This window comes from Oratosquilla oratoria, chromosome 28, assembly GCF_046742065.1.
Source record: "Oratosquilla oratoria isolate Oo_2021 chromosome 28, ASM4674206v1, whole genome shotgun sequence".
Lineage (NCBI taxonomy): Eukaryota > Metazoa > Arthropoda > Malacostraca > Stomatopoda > Squillidae > Oratosquilla > Oratosquilla oratoria.
The window spans coordinates 43,943,574-43,962,076 of record NC_134804.1 but is presented as its reverse complement, the minus strand read 5'-3'; the positions used below and the strand labels follow the sequence as shown (position 1 = coordinate 43,962,076).

At 39.7% G+C, this 18,503-nt stretch overlaps 1 protein-coding gene across 1 annotated transcript in view; it reads left to right on the top strand.

Moving 5' to 3' along the window:
• The first annotated feature begins 337 nt into the window (after positions 1 to 337).
• Positions 338 to 18,503, top strand: part of LOC143040352 (non-lysosomal glucosylceramidase) — a 30,387-nt gene continuing 12,221 nt past the window's right edge. The window contains exons 1-12 of the mRNA XM_076211329.1: positions 338 to 562; positions 5,208 to 5,296; positions 6,330 to 6,510; positions 6,655 to 6,817; positions 7,955 to 8,075; positions 8,253 to 8,371; positions 8,506 to 8,635; positions 9,652 to 9,787; positions 10,133 to 10,258; positions 10,431 to 10,553; positions 13,818 to 14,062; positions 16,764 to 16,849. Coding sequence (XP_076067444.1) covers positions 375 to 562; positions 5,208 to 5,296; positions 6,330 to 6,510; positions 6,655 to 6,817; positions 7,955 to 8,075; positions 8,253 to 8,371; positions 8,506 to 8,635; positions 9,652 to 9,787; positions 10,133 to 10,258; positions 10,431 to 10,553; positions 13,818 to 14,062; positions 16,764 to 16,849 — 1,707 coding nt within the window. The 5' untranslated portion in view covers positions 338 to 374. The remainder of the gene's footprint in view (positions 563 to 5,207; positions 5,297 to 6,329; positions 6,511 to 6,654; positions 6,818 to 7,954; positions 8,076 to 8,252; positions 8,372 to 8,505; positions 8,636 to 9,651; positions 9,788 to 10,132; positions 10,259 to 10,430; positions 10,554 to 13,817; positions 14,063 to 16,763; positions 16,850 to 18,503) is intronic.

Here is an 18,503-nt window from a genome sequence, read left to right as displayed (position 1 = left end):
ACGAAATTTAAGTAAGGCACCATCTCCAAGTATTTTTACACGCAACTCGAAACTTGCTGAGAATTGTCATTTAAAACTTGGCTACTGTCAATAATCAGCTGAGACGCACTACTGCCAGGTTAGCGTAAACAATCTAAGTTGCCGGAAAGATGTATAACTGAATGCTTATTGTAGAAAGACATAGCGGGTAGATTAGATCAGACTAACTAAATTATTTGTTTTAATTCGAATTTGTGTAAATTAATTGCAGAAAATGCGCAATGATGCGTATTAGTTTTCTGAAATTACCTAAGCGGTTTTTGTAACACTTGGTGTTGGACGTCAAGTGCTTCCGAATTGTTGTCAGGTTGGACTAGGTTGCGGTGGGGTTAGTCATGGCGAGCGGGCTGGGTGGAGATAGCCCACAGGCTGAAAATGGGAAAGATAAGAAATGGCAAAATGTCGCTCGTTTCCCACGTCATGGATGGAAAGTATCGCTCAATCACAAATTTCCTGAAAGGAGAGACCAAAATATACGACCTCGCATCAGTCAGTTGCCCCAGTTGATGCCATTGTTTATGAGGTGGGTGACTCGGTGACGATCATAGGCAATCTACTAACAATTTGTGCCAGCTCATGCTTCTCTTTACATACAATAGAGTCAACATAGAATAAGATAAGCCTGGAGAAAAACGAGAAAATAATAACTATTATTTTTCCTTTTCCGCAAACAATATTATTACTTTTGTAAATCACATATATTCTTTTTGTTCTTATTGTTTCCTTTTTTATGATTTGTGGTTCTGGAGTAATCGATGTGATTTTTTTCCGCAAGAAAGGAGTCTTAATTTTTTTCCATCTTGTGGTCTTAAATCAATTTTTTACAGCTAATGTGAATAATTTACCACAGAAAAAGTGGTTTGATTTTTTCAGTAGTAAAACTGATACTTTCTGGCCTCAGGATTATGCTTTTTTAGATAAGACATATTAATGCAGAACCACAGGTTTGTGAAATGACTGTTAATGTACATTCCTCTGCTACAAACTTGAAAAATTTTCAGTACTTTTTTACTAGTATGTATGTTAAGACTTTTTCTAGTTAACCATTGAAAGGTATGGTTTTTCTATGAAGCTTGTTCTCAGTATAAAATCATCGTGGAGGAATGATAACTGTTACTTCAGTCAGTCAATATGTTGCTCCAGATCTCTCTTAGGGAGACTAACAAATAAATACAATCACTCCTTCATACAAAAATGGGAATTAACTAATAGTAAAGACAAAGCTTTTTTCCTCCGTACAAGGTGAGGTAACCAAAAAAGCAAAGGCATAAAATCCATTCCCATCCATTCCATCCCCATATACTCCACTCCCATCCACCCCCCTCCCTCCCTCTTATCTTGGCTCCTCGTGGACGATGGGTCATCCCTGCATCTTGCCTACTGCCCTGGGTCAGAAGTAGTGTTGCAAAACACAGCACATCCACAACAAGGCTGCTTCAGTGAATTGGTGCCCCCTTTCTGTCCCCTTTGGGCTGCGTCAATTTATTTTTCACATACTCCCCCCACCCCGCCCACTCCCTTCCATGCATCATAGCATCATTCATACATAACCATTCTCCATTCACCCCTGTCTTCTGTCTTCTCCTTCACTCCCTCTACCTCTGCCTTCCACACCTCTTTTACTAATCTTTCTTCATTCGTTCTTTCCATGTGTCCAAACCATCCCAATACTCTCATCAACCCCATCTCCCAACTCTCTTTCCATTCCCGTTCTCCTTCTCACCTAATTTCTCACTCCAGCCTAGTAACCCCTATCATACTTCTCAGGCACCTCATCTCGAACACATTCAAACTCCTCTCTTCCTCTCTTTTGTTCCATGTTTCTGCTGTTGGCACAATCACTCCTTCATACAAAAATGGAAATTAACTAATAGTGAAGACAAAGGAGGAAAAGGACCTAGGGATTCTAAATAAGGATGACTGGTGAAATTCCAGAATTGTGCAAACACTGATGTTTAACATGAAACTTCATTGTCTAAAATAGCTCCCAAACTAACAGAACTTAACTGAACCTAATTTAGCCTATCATAACCATTCCATAGAAAAACCGATCTTTCAAATGCTTACCAGACAGAAGTGAAAAATGTGTTGTGATACTGGTATAGATCAATTGCCAGTAATGTAAAAAAATTACAGGAGAGACCAATAATTTGTTGAAAGATACAAGATTGGCATTTCAATACGTGAAACATGACATGATGAAGAAAATCATTAAAAGCGTGATTAGTCCCGGACTGCAATACTGCTTGTGAGGTCACCACTTCTAAAGAAAAATGTAGATAAGATAGAATACAAAAAGCAGCAACTAGATGATCCCAGGGCATATTAGGAAAGATGGAAGAAGAAAAAAAAGAAGACTTCCCATATTGGAAGAGGAAGTGAGTGACAACAAGATGATGGTGATCTTAAGATCTAAGAAAGGCATAGAAAAAATTTAGAGAAACGATTTGAATGGAAAATTGACATGAAGTCATGGTGGAAGGGTGAAAAGCAAACTTGTAAGATATTATGAAGTAAAGCTTTCCATGTAGAAATGTAGAATTATGGAAAAAGTTAGCTGAAAATATAATCCAAGCTAACACTGTAAACTAATTTAAGGCAAATTTGTTGAATGGAGTTAAGAAACGGAGAATGTCGCTCCATTCCTGTGTACTACAATTAAGTAAATACACACACACAAACATACACACACAGATCTGAATAGGGTCTGGGATTGGAGTCAGAAGTGGGAAGTGGACTTCAGCATTAAGAAATGTAGTATAATGGAATTTGGAAAAAAAAGGATGTCAGAACAATATAAAATTGGTGTAAAGGAAGTAAAGAAAATGTGATCCAAAAAAGACCTGGGGGTGATCGTCTTCATCTTAAAAGATATGTCCCCTGGTATAAACATATAAACAAAATTGTCGGCGAAACCTATAACTTGCTAAGATCAATAGAATTGTCTTTTACTTACTTGGATGAAGAAATGGTAAAGAAAATACTAGTTACACTGATATGGCCTAAATTGGAGTATGCATTAACATCATGGTCACCCAATACTAAAAAGAATATAAGGAAGATTGAGAGAATCCAGAGAGCAACTATGAAGATGGCCCCAGCACTATCAAAAATGTCATATGAAGAAAAATTGTCTCTGACTCTGGAACAAAGAAGAGAAAGAAGTGACTTGTTGACCATCTACAGAATTATGAGAGGTGTGGAAATCCTTGATAGAGAAGACTTACTAAATTGGGATAAGAGAGGCACAAGAGGACATGGAAGGAAACTTAAAAAAAAAATTATAGAAGATACCTGAAAAAAACAGCTTTCCCCCAAGGGTGGTGGATGTATGGAACACACTAGATGAAACAATAGTGTGTGCAAAAATAATACAAGAATTTAAGAGCAAATCAGATATGGCGAAATACAGAGACAGGACATCACGAGTGTAGCTCCCCTTCCTATAAGATACAACTAGGTAAATATACACAGACACATATGGAATTTGGAAAAGGAAAAAAAAAAAGGATATCAGGACACTATAAAATTGGTGCAAAGGAAGTAAAGTGGGATCTGAAAAAGAGCAGGGAGTAATCATCACAGAGGATATGTCCCCTGATAAACAGATAAACATAATTGTTGGTGAAACCCATAACTTACTAATATCAATAAAAGTGGCTTTTATTTACTTGAATGAAGAAATTGTATAGAAAATACTAGTCACATTGATAAGGCCAAAATTGGAGTACACAGCAACACTATGGTCACCCAGTACTAAAAAGAATATAAGGAAAATTGAGAGAATCCAGAGAGCAACTACAAAGATGGCCCCAACACTATCAAAACTGTCATATGAAGACAGATTGTCAAAACTAGAATTACTGACTCTGGAACAAAGAAGAGAAAGAGGTGACTTGTTGACCATCTACAGAATTATGAGAGGTATAGAAGTCCTTGATAGAGAAGACTTACTAAATTGGGATAAGAGAAACACAAGAGAACATGGAAGGAAGCTCAAAAAAGACAGTTATAGAAGAGACCTGAAAAAGAACAGCTTTCCCCACAGAGTGGTGGATGTATGGAACATACTAGATGAAACAATAGTGTGTGCAAAAACAATACACAAATTTAAGAGCAAATTAGATATGGCGAGATACAGAGACAGGACTCCACGAGCATAGCTCCCCGTCCCGTAAGATACAGCTAGGTAAATACACATGCACACACTGTATATCAGTGGCAGCCTATGATGGTATGAAATTAGGGGGGGGACTTAAAATCATGTACAACATACACATGCAGAACATTCCCCTCATGCTTTTTCTTTATAGAGGCAACAACCATAGTTCCTAGGAATGCTGTATGTGTTGACACTATCATATATATTTGCAGTCCATTTCATTCCACCATGGAGACAGTGATAGATGAGGGAGAATATTTGAGATGTCTCACTGTCTTACCTCCATTGTATATTGTTTTCCTTTTTTAGGATATTGGATTTTTTATATTGACATGAATATGTGTTATAATTGTAAGTGGATGACTTGCATATCTTTTGACTTCTTTGTTAAGTTAGCATTCCCTGAGCTTAGTAAAATAGTGTGACATAGGCCAGAATAAAATCTGAAAAGGGTGTCATCTTACCCAGAGGGTTTAGATAATTGTAACCTTGTCCCTGAGCCGAATAGTTGTCAGGCTTTAGCAAGACTGAAATATTCAGAGGTTATCAAAGTGGGAATGACTCTTTCACTATGTAGTTATTAACTTTTTTCTTACCAATTTGTTTACCTGTGGCTCCCAGATAATTGACAACAGCCACATAATTAGCCCACAAATTACTCTAGGAAGAATATATGGTAGCGTTGTTCTCTAGGGAAGGCTAAGTTAGGGCAATGCTGAACCATTGATCTATTTCATTAACTCCATCACACTCCGTTAGTAATGTAATGGCTAAATCTATCTTGCTTAACCCTTTCCAGATCAGGTGGCACTTGTTCACTTATTCTGGGTGCTGTTAGTGAAGGAGTAAAACTTCTTTAAAGATGAAATTTCTGTTATATGAAAACTTTGTGTTTTCTCTGTTCAACCTGCATAGCTGTTAATGTATAATATTGAAAGATTAAGATATTGTTTTGTTTGATCATGCCTAGCCATTGGTTTTGCTCCTTATTTTTGTACCCTTTCAGGTACTTGGCTTTCTACATTTGCACAAGAATGAAAGGCAGAAAACCATGGATTGACTGCATAAAAATGATGAATGGGAAACAAATGTATGGTGAGTTGATTTTTTTTTTTTTTTTTTTTTTTTCTCCAATTTTTGTAAGAAAGTGTTTAATGATTAGCAGTCTTCAAATGGTAACTGTTAACTCGTGTTTTGCTCACTGGAAAGTGCAGCCCTATTGAAGCTACCAGGTTTTTTTTTTCCGTTTTTGTAAGAAAGTGTTTAGTGATTAGCAGTCTTCAAATGGTAACTGTTAACTCGTGTTTTGCTCACTGGAAAGTGCAGCCCTGTTGAAGCTACCAGTTGCCTTTGTCCCATCATAAAGAATCTCAGGGAAGAGACTTTGGACTGCTGTCTGTTTTGTATTAGTGTGAGCCTGTATGTGTCACCAGCTAGCAAAAGGAGGAGAAAAAATCAGTTGCCTCTGGTCAGTTTCTCTCATGAGCAAAATAGTTGAAGTTGATACAAATCACAAGTCTAGTAAGAGGACCAAGTGCCAGATATTTTGCTTATCTGTAAGTCTAGGGACAGTTTTGGTCACTGCTCTTAATATTCTTTCAATTTTGCTTGTATCTTTCATTTTGTGCAGGGACCACAAAATGTAAGGTATTATGTAGGACTTTTTGTCTTACTGGTTTGTAGTAGTAGTAGTGGTAGTAGGAGAGCTATCACATGTCAGTTGTCCTTGTGTAAAAAGGTGGAAGAAATACAGTGAAGTTAATGAGGTTTTGGATCCAGACCAGAGGCAAGAGTGTCAAATGGATGTTGAAGACCAGTAGTAAGGATACAATTCTCTCAGATGTCTATGTCACAGAACCATCTCTTGCAGATATCAGTCACTGGTCCTACCCTTTCATGTAAAGAGAACTGAATCTAGTAATTACTTTCTTCCTACTGCTAATATAAGCCAAAACCCACAGTAGGGCAATGCAGGCAAGTCCAAAAAAAATTCTCAGAAAAATCTGTAGGGGGCCTTAAGGACAATTGTTTGCTGCTGATGGGGTTACAGGTTTCCAGTTGAGGAAAGTTGAGACACCAATGCTTATAAAATAATATATCGTACAATAAAAGGTTTCTGATTTTACAGGGGTACCACTAGGAGGTATTGGCTCAGGTACAATAGGACGTGGTTTCAAGGGGGAATTCTGTCGTTATCAGATGATCCCTGGTATTTACGAGTATAATACTGTAATGGCCAATCAGTTTATAGTAACTATAAGGGATCCTAAAGGAAATACATTGTATCAAAAAGTCTTGTCACCTTACAGGTATGAATATTTCATTTTTGTTTGAAGTTTGTAATATTTCACCAGCATCCTTTCATGCTGTAGCAGTTATTTCAGAATTATAAAAACATAGTAACTATTTATCTTCAGAAATAATTTTTCAATACCCTCATGTGTTTTCCATAGCCGTCCTAAAAAAAGCCTTGGTGCATGGGACTGGGGAATAAATGCAGAAGACAGTCTGTACTGTGGATTATATCCCAGATCTTGGACTGTGCATAATATACCAGAGCAGAAGATTCGATTGATATGCCGGCAGATATCACCCATAATCCCCCACAATTACAAGGTTAGTGATGTATTGTATTTTTAATAAAAACTACAATACATGTACTTGAAAACATGTTAATGGTGTTATGGGATGAAAATTGCAGTATTAGGTAGTAGGAAGTTTGGTATTTGAATATGAATGATTTCACGTTGAATGTGGTATTTTCCCCCCAACCTACACCAATTATTTATGAATCATTGAGAATCGATCAATCCATTACCCCAGGTCTCTCTTACAGGAGACCCACAGGTCCGAGGTAAGTGGTAGCAGCCACAGGATTGTCTCACAAGTCACTCAAGGAGGGATAAATTAATTGAGTTATCTAAAAGTAGAGGAAGAGTTTGGAGTAGGTAGAAATTTATAAGTATCTGAGAACTAGTATATGTGAAAGTGGAAGACTGACTGGATCCCTGCAGCCCCACAGTGGTTGAACCTGAATACCTGATAACAGTATTCAGGTTGCAAAAGGGAATAGACTATATTGACAGAATAAAATCTCGATTAAGGATAGGAGGGTTTAGAGGTCATGAGAACAAATTAAAGATCACATCTAAAAGATGTGAAGAAATACAGTTTTCCATACAAATGCGTAAATACTTGGAATAGCTTAGAAGGTGATATAGCTTAAGCTGGAACGATACATGAACTCAAATCTAGATATGACAATTGGAAATTAAGGATAGACCAAGTTTGATAAATTGGAGAACAGGAGCAGGAACCAACAAGTGTTGCTCCATTCCTGTATATTAATGTAAATTAGATAAAGACCTGCAGCCCCACAGTAGTTGGCACCAGTCCCCAGGCCCTTCCATAGACCTCTCAGGAAGAAATTTTGGACTGTTTTCTGTGTTATATGGGACATTTTCCCTATCAATGGCTTAAAGAAGTAAGGTGGAAGTGGTTGCTGATTGTTAGCAATTCCCATGTGTAAAAGTGGAGGAAAAATAGTCATAGTTGTTAGATAGTTTGGGCCTAGTCCAGACACTTAATGTAAGCCCCAAGGGCTTGCACTTCAGAGAGAAGTGAAGGTGTAGATGGATGTTGTAGATGGAGACCCATCCTGCACCCATCAAAACTCAGAAGTGCATGGAAATCATAATAAGTGGCTTCTTAATGCATTCATAATCTGATGTTTTTATTATTCACTATTGTCAGGATTCATGTTTACCAGTGGGAGTGTTTGTGTGGACAATATGGAACCACAATGCAGAGCCACGTGACGTATCCATAACACTTGCGTTCAAAAATGGAACTGGAGCGAGTCATGATAAAGAGGGTAAGACCATATGTACTTGTATTTGGTTGCAGGTCATTTACAAGGGAGTAGTGCATGTGTAAAGCATATTGCTTTTATAAATGAGAGGTTTTGTAAAGCAGTGCTGTGGATATATATTTTGTGTTGTATCACCTAAGTACTCCTTGGAGTCATTATATAAATTCAACCTTACCATAGGTGAGTGTTGGGGAGCAGCTTGGGACAATGAACTAGGAGGTACTGTGGCGAAGGGTGCTATACTTCATCAGACATTACGAGGAATGAATCTCCGATATTGTATTGGTGCACGAAAACAGGTTAGAATTTATTCATTATTAGATTTTTCTGGACACCTTATTGATTTTTTATTTCTTTACTATTCAATATAAAATGAGAATAATGGGTCTAAATTTTGTGTATTATAACAGAAATTTTCCTTTATTTCAAACAGCCAAACAATAGCATAAGTTGTTGTACTGGTTTTAACCCTCAAGGAAGTGGTGAGAGTTTATGGAATGATCTCAAAGTAGATGGAGAGCTGGATACTAAGGATGAAGCAATTCAGAATACTGGGAAAACAAGTAGGTTGCATTCTTCAATGTAAAGAGGTCCTTTATAGATGATTTTAAAGTGTTCTTTGGAAGTTTGTGTTCTGTATGCCATTTTATGATTTAGTCAGTTATCTGTATCAGGTAGCATATATATTGTATTTTAATCTTCCATGTTATTGCTGTATGATTCATGTTTACCTTGAATCTTTATAATATTCCTTTGTTCACCAATTTAACTCCGTTTTGCATATGGTTGGAAGATGGTTTCTTCCTTTCATGTTTACGTCTTGTCTGGTGTTGGGAAGTTAAAACGTGGTGGGGGGGGAGTTCTTGGAGGTCATTGTGATAATATCAGTTACAGACTGGGGGACAGGAGTCCTCTCGGTAAGAGTGCCGGAAGGGCCAGTAGTCCCTAGTCCAGTGATGTAATTCCCATATGGTGATGCAGTTGCTGGCATTTATACACAGAAGTGCATGTATCTGCATTTCTGCATGAGGGTTGACAATTGACATTTACATTATCTTTTTCTACAATGATATTTTTGAGTTTGTTGTAGTACAATGCATCTAGTTAGTATTAGCAAAGGTGTCTTGACATGGTTTATGGTTTATAGTTAGGGTTATGTATTTGGATAGACACATAGAAATGGTTGATGTGTCTGGTGAGAGACATGTGGCATATTGAATATCGGTAGGGTCATGTGATAACATTATCACACAACTCTTAGTCAGGTGCTTTGCTCTTTTGGGAATGTACAGGTCAGCAAAGATTCATGATATTGTTTAGGCTAATGTATGGTTAAAAGGCACCAGTGGCTGTGCAGGGTAAATATGTGTGTATATATATATATATATATATATATATATATATATATATATATATAGATATTAATATATATATATATTCCTCTTTTTCATAAGCAGTGAGATTGTGCTTCATTGAAAGTTTTCCAAATTTAGCTTTTTTTTTTCCTTCTTCGTATTTCAGATTTAACTGTCCTGTATTTATTTATTTATGTATTTATTTATTTATTTTTTTGTTTCAGGTGAAGGAGAGGAGTTAGCAGTGGCTGTTTGCTGCAAGTGTAGTATGGGTGCCAATAGTTCAGGTCAGGTGGACATAGCTCTTGCATGGGACATGCCTAACATTGTTTTTAAAAGCCGAGGAACCACGCACAAAAGGCAAGAAGTAAATTAAATTTATCGTTCATTCATTTTAATGTCCCCTTGTTAGCTAGAGGGATGTAATAGACCAGTTGTACTAAAGTATACTCCACACAACAATTGAAGTTGATTATTTCCTGGGAGTACCTCTGTTAACAGGATTCATTTCATAGTCAAAACTGGTTAATCAGTCACACTTCACAGTTTTGTCTTCCAGGGGACCTCTACAGCCCCTATATTGGCCTATAAATCACTCAAAGGCATTTGTACTGCTGCATATTGCATAAGTGTTGGGGGATACAACATTAGGCATTTTGTGGTGTTTGTGTGGTGTAGAGGTAACGGCAATGCTTTTTCATTCAGACGTTATGCTCGCTGGTTTGGTGATGAGAATGTTGCAGCACAAGAAATTGCAACCTATGCTTTGCACAACTATAACGACTGGGAAGAGCAGATTGAGGCGTGGCAAAATCCAGTTTTAAATGACACGTAAGTTGATGTTCATCTTCCAGTACACTAAAGTAATGGTAAATGGATACTTCTTTATTGACAAAATGTGATATTTGTAAAGGTTATATCCTCCCTGTGCTAAAGTAATGGATACTTTATTTGATTGACAAAACACGATGTTCATTTGTTTAGGATTAATTTTTGTTTCCAGTGGTCTTCCTGACTGGTTTAAGAGTGCTTTATTTAATGAACTCTACTTCATATCTGATGGCGGGTCAGTGTGGCTGGAGATGCCATCTAGTCCAACAACTCCATATGCATCCCATGACCCCAGGTATGCTAACAAGCAAAACCCTTCAGCTGTGTGGTACATTTTATAGATTTTGTTTTACATAATGTCAGATAATTTTAAGTCGCGTGAGGTGTAGACCTATAATTTACATGGTTTAAAGGAATCGAGAACCCTCATAATTTGAAGAAGAAAAAAAAAAGGTGGAAACAATGCAATACTATCTATATGTAAGGAAGGTAGTCAGGTTGAGGGTACGCACCCATTCCACTCCTGTCCAATATACAGTAAACTCACGCTTATCCGAACGCGTTTTAACCAAATAATCGCATTAACCAAACATTTTCTCAATACGGTAGCCATCGCTTTAACCGAACGTATTTGGATCTCAACCGAACATTCAAACACCCTGCCGCCTCTTCCGCCACCCCCGCGCCATCCGCAAGCTTCACCAAGTGCTCACATGGTGGCAGCACACTCCATGTTTACACCTTATCAGCTGTTTGGCGGTACATAGATTCGTGAGTCCTCTCGGTGACGATACAGTATCACAAGCTCTCCTTAAACATTTTCTCTTTATACTCTATAGAATATGTTTATGAACCATTATAAGCATTTTCATGTGTATGTTAAGTTTACAGGTACGAATATTGCAGCTGACATTACTGCATAAAACTCTACGGGAACGAAACGTACAAAGTCGGATTAACCGAAAATTTCAATTAATCAAACATTTCTAATCCCCCGTGGAGTTCAGATAAGTGGAAGTTTACTGTAGTTAGATAAAACGAAGTATGCTGTTACATACATGGAGATGGTTGGAGAAAGTGGAGAGGGGTGGGAGGTGAGCCGGCTGTTGTTTGCGGATGACACTACGCTTGTGGCAGGATCTGAGGGCGGATTGGGGAGGTTGGTGATGGAGTTTGGGAGAGTGTGTGATGGAGGAGAGCTGAAGATAGATGTGGGTAAGAGTAAGGTAATGAGGTTTACAAGGGGAGAGGATGGCAGCAGACTGGAGGTGGGCGTTGGGGGAGAGTGGCTGGAGGAGGTGGATGGTTTTGGATACTTGGGTGTGGGTGTGGCACGAAAGGCTGGAGTGGAGATGGAGGTGGAGGTGGGGTGTTGGTTGGGAGGGGCGAGTGAGTGCCTTGGTGGGTTGAAAAGTGTAATGAGGAATAGACATTTGGGAATGGATGCTAAGAGGAGACTGTATGAAGGAGTGATTGTGCCAACAGCACTGTATGGGGCAGAAACATGGAATATAAGTGAGGAAGAGAGAAGGAGTTTGAATGTGTTTGAGATGAGGTGTCTGAGAAGTATGATGGGGGTTACTAGGCTAGATAGAGTGAGAAATGAGAAAGTGAGGAGGAGAACAGGGGTGGAAAGGGAGTTGGGAGATAGAGTTGATGAAAGAGTATTAGGATGGTTTGGACACATGGAAAGAATGAGTGAAGAAAGACTAGTAAAAGAGGTATGGAAGGCAGATGTGGAGGGAGTGAACATGAGGGGACGTCCTAGGATGAGGTGGATGGATGGGGTAAAGGGGGCTTTGGGGAAGAGGGGAATGTCTGTTGAGGAAGGATGGGAGAGGACAGAAGACAGGGGTGAATGGAGAATGGTTGTATATGGATGATGTTGTGATGCATGAGGTGGAATGGGTGGGGGGATGGGGGGTAAGGTAGTATGTGTGAGCAAAATTTGACGCAGCCTGAGGGGATTTCTCCCCGTCTTCTCCTTTTATGCATGAGGGGACGGAGAAGGGGATCGCCGATTTAATATAGCGGCCTTTCTGTGGAGGTGCTGTGTCTTGTGACACTGCTTCTGACCCAGGGCAGTGGACAAGGTGCAGGGATGACCCGTCATCCAGGAGGTGCTAAGATAAGAGGGAGGGTGGAGGGTATTCAGGGATGGAATGGGTGGGAATGATTTTATGCCATTTCCTTTGTGGCTACCTCCCTTGTAACCCGTTGCGGCCGATCGCGGTAAAATAAAATGTCACGCCAGAGACGACGGGGTAGGTGAAAATTTTTTTTTCTCTGTTTATGGGCTAAATCAACTCATTTGGGTCTAAATAGTAAGAAAAACATCAATAGACAAGTCACCTTGGCGTATTTTGGTGGTAGGGAGCAACCTATGAGACGACGGGGTAGGTGAAAAAAAAATTCTGTTTATGGACTAAATCAACTCATGTGTCCAAAATAGCACGTGATTTCCGCGGCATTTTCGCTAATGGGGTCGAGCGAGTACGCACAAAATAGAGGTCAGGGGTCAACTGGTGAGGGTGCGTGGGTCGCGCCGTGGGTGGTCGGGGTGCGCGCGCAGACACTGTGCGTGGGTATAACACATGCCAATGTGCCATACTATTCATATTTTACCCAAACAAGTCATAACTCTTGCTAATTTCGTATTTTAAAACGTGACGGATTATTACGTCAATCGTCGCTCGTTCGGCTTTTTATTCTGAGGCGCGGAAAATACATCCTCCATGTTTACCGTAAAATTGAACCAGTTTAGGAAACTGGCAACTCAATCAGGCTCCTTCCCTGGGAAGATCCATCACTCCTCTATCACGTGACACCCGGTAGAAGCTCAGGGGGCGGGTATTTCAAAAGTTACATAGCAACAAATGAAAGCCACTTACGCGACGGATCATTACGTCGATCGTCACAGCGGTAACCTTTTAGGTGACGTAATATTACGTCGGTCGTACACAACGGGTTAAGGAGGAAAAAGCCTTGGTATATGTATATATGCTATTACATTGAAAGACTAATATCATTGCTTGGTTTGTATAATGCTTTCATGTATTCAGTTATGATTTTGCTCATAATTAACCTCATCAATATGAGTCAAATTCTCACATGCAGTGTTAGGCTGCCTGATGTATGATGATTTGATGATGTCGCAATATGATGATGCATCACAGTATGTGCATTATAAAATATAAAGTTACAGCTGTAATACTTGTTCTCTTTCACCCTGAATGTTGATAACCACAGAAAATGTGATCAAGCCTGTTCACAGAATATGGGGGTCACTCAGCTACAACTACAAAATAAATATAATCAGGACACTGATGCTGGCATCCCTGTGTACCTACTCATGCCTCATGACACCAATGTCGGCATCATTGCATGGAAGGGGTCATTGTAAAAAAAAATTGGATCATTGCATCATCTTCATTTTTTATTGAAGTGTGAAACTGGGATCAGATACTTTTTTTATTTTTATTTTTTTATTTTTTTATTTTTTTCCAACCCATTTGTTATAAATCCACAATCTCAATTACTTTCCATGTTCTTCCCATAGGCCCGAATATGGTAGGTTTGCATACCTGGAGAGCCATGAATACCGTATGTACAATACATATGACGTGCACTTTTATGCATCGTGGGCACTCATTCTCCTGTGGCCGCGGCTTCAGCAATCCCTTCAGTACGACATGGCTTACTACACCATCTCTGAAGATTTAACAGCAAGAACTCATCTCTTCAGTGGGGACAAAGGTGTACGCAAGCTGGCCAATACAGTACCACATGACCTTGGAGATCCTGGTAAGGTGTTATAATTATATATTTAACATAGGAATATGTGCAAAAGGAAAGTGCATACTTTAAGTAATGTTGATGTAGCTGCAGTTAATATTGAAGGAAATATTTTACCAGAAATGTAAAGGGGAGGACTGCTGATGGGTACAGTGAAAGACAAAATTATCTTCCCAGATTTGTCTGAAGGTAAATTAAACGTGGTAAGAAATGGGAATTGGCTAGTCATCTCTAGTTCATGCTCATAATGTTTTGCCATGTTTAATCTCTTTGGACAAACCTGGGAAGATGGCTTTGTCTTTCACTGTCCCTACACAAAGTGTTCCTGCAAGGAGTATTTCGGTAAGAGTTAACTCTCTGATTCCCATCTTCAAACCCTGTTAGCTTCCTCTCTGAGGGGTTGACACTCTGAACTTTACCCAAGAGCTTCATTTCAGCTTCTGTATTTGCATCACTTTTAACCATTTTGGTACGAGTCAAATTCTTGCGTGCAGCATTGGCTGCCATATGTATGATTCATCACACTACTTGTATTGTAAAATATAAAGTCACTGCTGTATTAGTTGTTCTCTTTTTCTTTGAGTAATGATAAACACAGAAAACGTGATCAAACCAGTTCACAGAATCCAGTGGTAACTTATGTACAACCATGAAAAATCTGTATATAATCAAGACACTGATGCTGGCATTCTCGTGTACCCACTCGCACCGCATGACGCCTACGTAGGCATCAACTTACTGAAGTGGTTAAACACAAGGAGAGCTGAGAACCAGTGACTTCTAGCCTCCTCCCACTATTTTCAACTGGTGGTATGAAAATGGTTCCACAATGCAAATATCAATTCAAGGTTTCTTTCCAAGGAGAACTATGAGAGGGTCAAAGACCTACCTGCTCTTGTTGGGCTGCAGGTTCCCAGTCCACGAAACTTGAGGCAGCAATTAATTGAGTTGATTGTAAAAGTGAATCTCGAATGTAAGGAGACTGCATTTCCACAGCAGGACCCAGCAGCCAATGCTGGGTCACCCCCTACCAAGTCATAATGTGGCAATTCCCCCTCCCCCTCTTCATCAACTCAAAAAAAAACTTACATACATACATATACCAAGGCTTTTTCCCCCTTACAAGGGAGGTAGCCAAAAAGGAAAAGGCATAAAATCATTTCCACCCATTCCATCCCTGAATACACTCCACCCTCCCTCTTATCTTAGCACCTCCTGGATGACGGGTCATCCCTGCACCTTGTCCACTGCCCTGGGTCAGAAGCAGTGTCGCAAGACACAGCACATCCACAGCATGGCCGCTTCATTAAATCGGTGACCCCCCCCTCTCCATCCCCCATTGCATAAAAGGAGAAGACGGGGAGAAATCCCTTCGGGCTGTGTCAAATTTTGCTCACACATACTACCTCACCCCCCATCCCCCAGCCCATTCCACCTCATGCAATCACAACATCATCCATATACAACCATTCTCCATTCACCCCTGTCTTCTGTCCTCTCCCATCCTTCCTCAACAGACATTCCCCTCTTCCCCAAAGCCCCCTTTACCCCATCCATCCACCTCATCCTAGGACGTCCCCTCATGTTCACTCCCTCCACATCTGCCTTCCATACCTCTTTTACTAGTCTTTCTTCACTCATTCTTTCCATGTGTCCAAACCATCCTAATATTCTTTCATCAACCCTATCTCCCAGCTCCTTTTCCACCCCTGTTCTCCTCACCTCCTCATTTCTCACTCTATCTAGCCTAGTAACTCCCATCATACTTCTCAGACACCTCATCTCAAACACATTCAAACTCCTTCTCTCTTCCTCTCTTATGTTCCATGTTTCTGCCCCATACAGTGCTGTTGGCACAATCACTCCTTCATACAGTCTCCTCTTAGTATCCATTCCCAAATGTCTATTCCTCATTACACTCTTTGATCCACCAAGGCATTTACTCGCTTCTCTCAATCTACATTCTACCTCCACCTTCAGTCCACCTTTTCCTGCCACATTTGCACCCAAGTATCTAAAACTATCCACTTCCTCCAGTCTCTCTCCCTTAGTGCTCACTTCTGGTCTACTGCCACTTTCACCCCTTATACATCTCATCACCTTACTTTTACCCAGAAAAAAAAATCAACTTTTTGGGCCACATCATTCCTTCATCTATTCACAATCCTTCTCCATTCACTCCCACATTTTGGACTTTCTCTTCCTTGCTGAACAGATGTTCTTGCATCCAGTGCAGTGTAGCAATGAATAGACCATTATATTTGTGGGTAGCAACCTTCTAGGTTGGAGAATGTGACAGAAAGGTTGTTTCTGAAGAGATGTAACAATAGCTGCATGGATAATCATTCATTCATTGACACCTTATAACACTTGTCTTGGTTTTTCTCTCGTGTTATATTTGTTGACTGAGCCAAATGTTCCAGAGATCTACAAGAGAAATCTAAGGCTATTGAATGATCAATCTCCCATTCCATCCAGTCTGCTTTTACCCGTAAAGCAAGGTGGCTACTTATAGGAACAGAAAACCCTGACCCCCATTTCACTCCATCACATGCATCCCTTGCAATCTTTCCTGCTTAGACCATGTGAAAATTGCACCTCATCATTTTCCCAGTGATACATACATCATGAAACCAAATGATATTAAATGAGCCTTTGCTGTGCCCAAATTACTTTAAAGAATGTAAGATCAAATATTGTCTCATTACAGAAGATGAACCTTTCACCAAGGTCAATGCCTACCAGATTCACAACATTGGGAACTGGCGAGACCTAAACATTAAATTTGTACTCCAGGTATGGTTTTCTATTTTATACCGTGTGTTTCCCATACACTTGATGCTTAATCCACCGACAAGCACATTATGAATTTGCATGGTATGGCATGGCATCTCCCCATTTTTTATGTAAGAAATGTGTTCCTAATTGGTGTAAAAAAAAAAAAAAAAAAAAAAACATATGCACCAAAGGCCCTTTCCCCCTTTATAAGGGGACCAGCCACCCACCCACATATGTAGCCATTCCTTTTGTCTGGGCACCTTCTGGAACAATGAGTTGTGCCTGTCCTTTATCACACTGCCTGGCAATGCAGTAAGGCACAACTCTTCTATAGCAGGACCCATCCAACAGCCAGAGCTAGTTTAATCCCACTGCTTCACTATACGGTGACACCCCTTCCTCTTCCATACAAAAATGAGAAGAACATCCCATTAAGCCACATCCTTTCAACCATTGAGTTTCCCACCATTCACTCTCATGCTTTGTACTATTTCCTTGTCAAGAAATAGTTCATGTACACCCAAAACCCCTTCACCCCATCTACCCGTCTCATTTTCAGTCTTCCTCTTGAACTTGCTCCATTTCTTTATGCTCTCCACACTATCTTTGTTAGTCCATCCATCCCTGTTCATTCTTTTCATGTGCCCAAACCACCTCGATATTCTAAACCTGTTCAATGGCTTTCATCCCATCCCTGTTCTCTGCATCACTTCCACATTTGTCCATTTTTGTGACACCTACATTTCTCAAATATTTCATCTCAAAAATATTTGGTTCTCCTCCTCTCTGCTTTCTGTATATTTCAAAATTGCATCATGCAGCACTCTGCGTACAGTCACTAAATGTATTTTCTTTGCATTCACCACTAAATTTCTCATAAGATTTTTCATTCCCCTTGCACATTTACACTCCACCTTTTACTCCGTAGTTCACTTTCGTCTCTATTCACTGCTTCTTGCAATCCCAAATACAGTGGATTCAAGAGTTCCATATAATTTATAATTCACTAGTTCCACTTGATGGCCTAAATTTGCTAACTCACACTGTCTGTGCTCTGCTTACATTTTCCATAAGTTTACTGTGCATTTTGATACAAGTGGTCATCATGACATCATGTTTGAGGGCACTAAGTCTGCATGTCTCATTTTTTTTAATTTATGTGTAATCCATTATTATCATCTAATGAGACACGTACCCCTTCAGGGGTATTGATCCTGTCTGGGGTATTGGGTGCATGTTATTGTGCAGTATAATTTGTGCAGGGACTGTGGAGCATCCCTACAGACCAGAGCTACACATTATTTTGTTTATGTTAGAGGAAATCTCTACTCATAGAGAAATAATGCTAAATAATTGTACTGCAGCTTTCCTTCCATTATGCTGTCACCCTGCTATTAATACTATCCTCTACCACTTCTTTGAGTATATATTTATACTATCACTGAGTCTTCCCATTCAGGTCATAAAGGTGACCAGAATGGGGCAGAGTGATGGAACTAGGCATCCTGCTCTTGGTAACCCTAAGGGGTATATTCCTACAAGTCAAGGCAAAAGAGGGTTTGAGAGTTTTCTAAACAGAACTCTAAAGATTAGGGCCTTTTAGTGTGGTTGGATGTGGGTAAGATGAGAGTAAAAGGGAAGAGATAGGCAATACATTTGTGAGAAGAAAGAT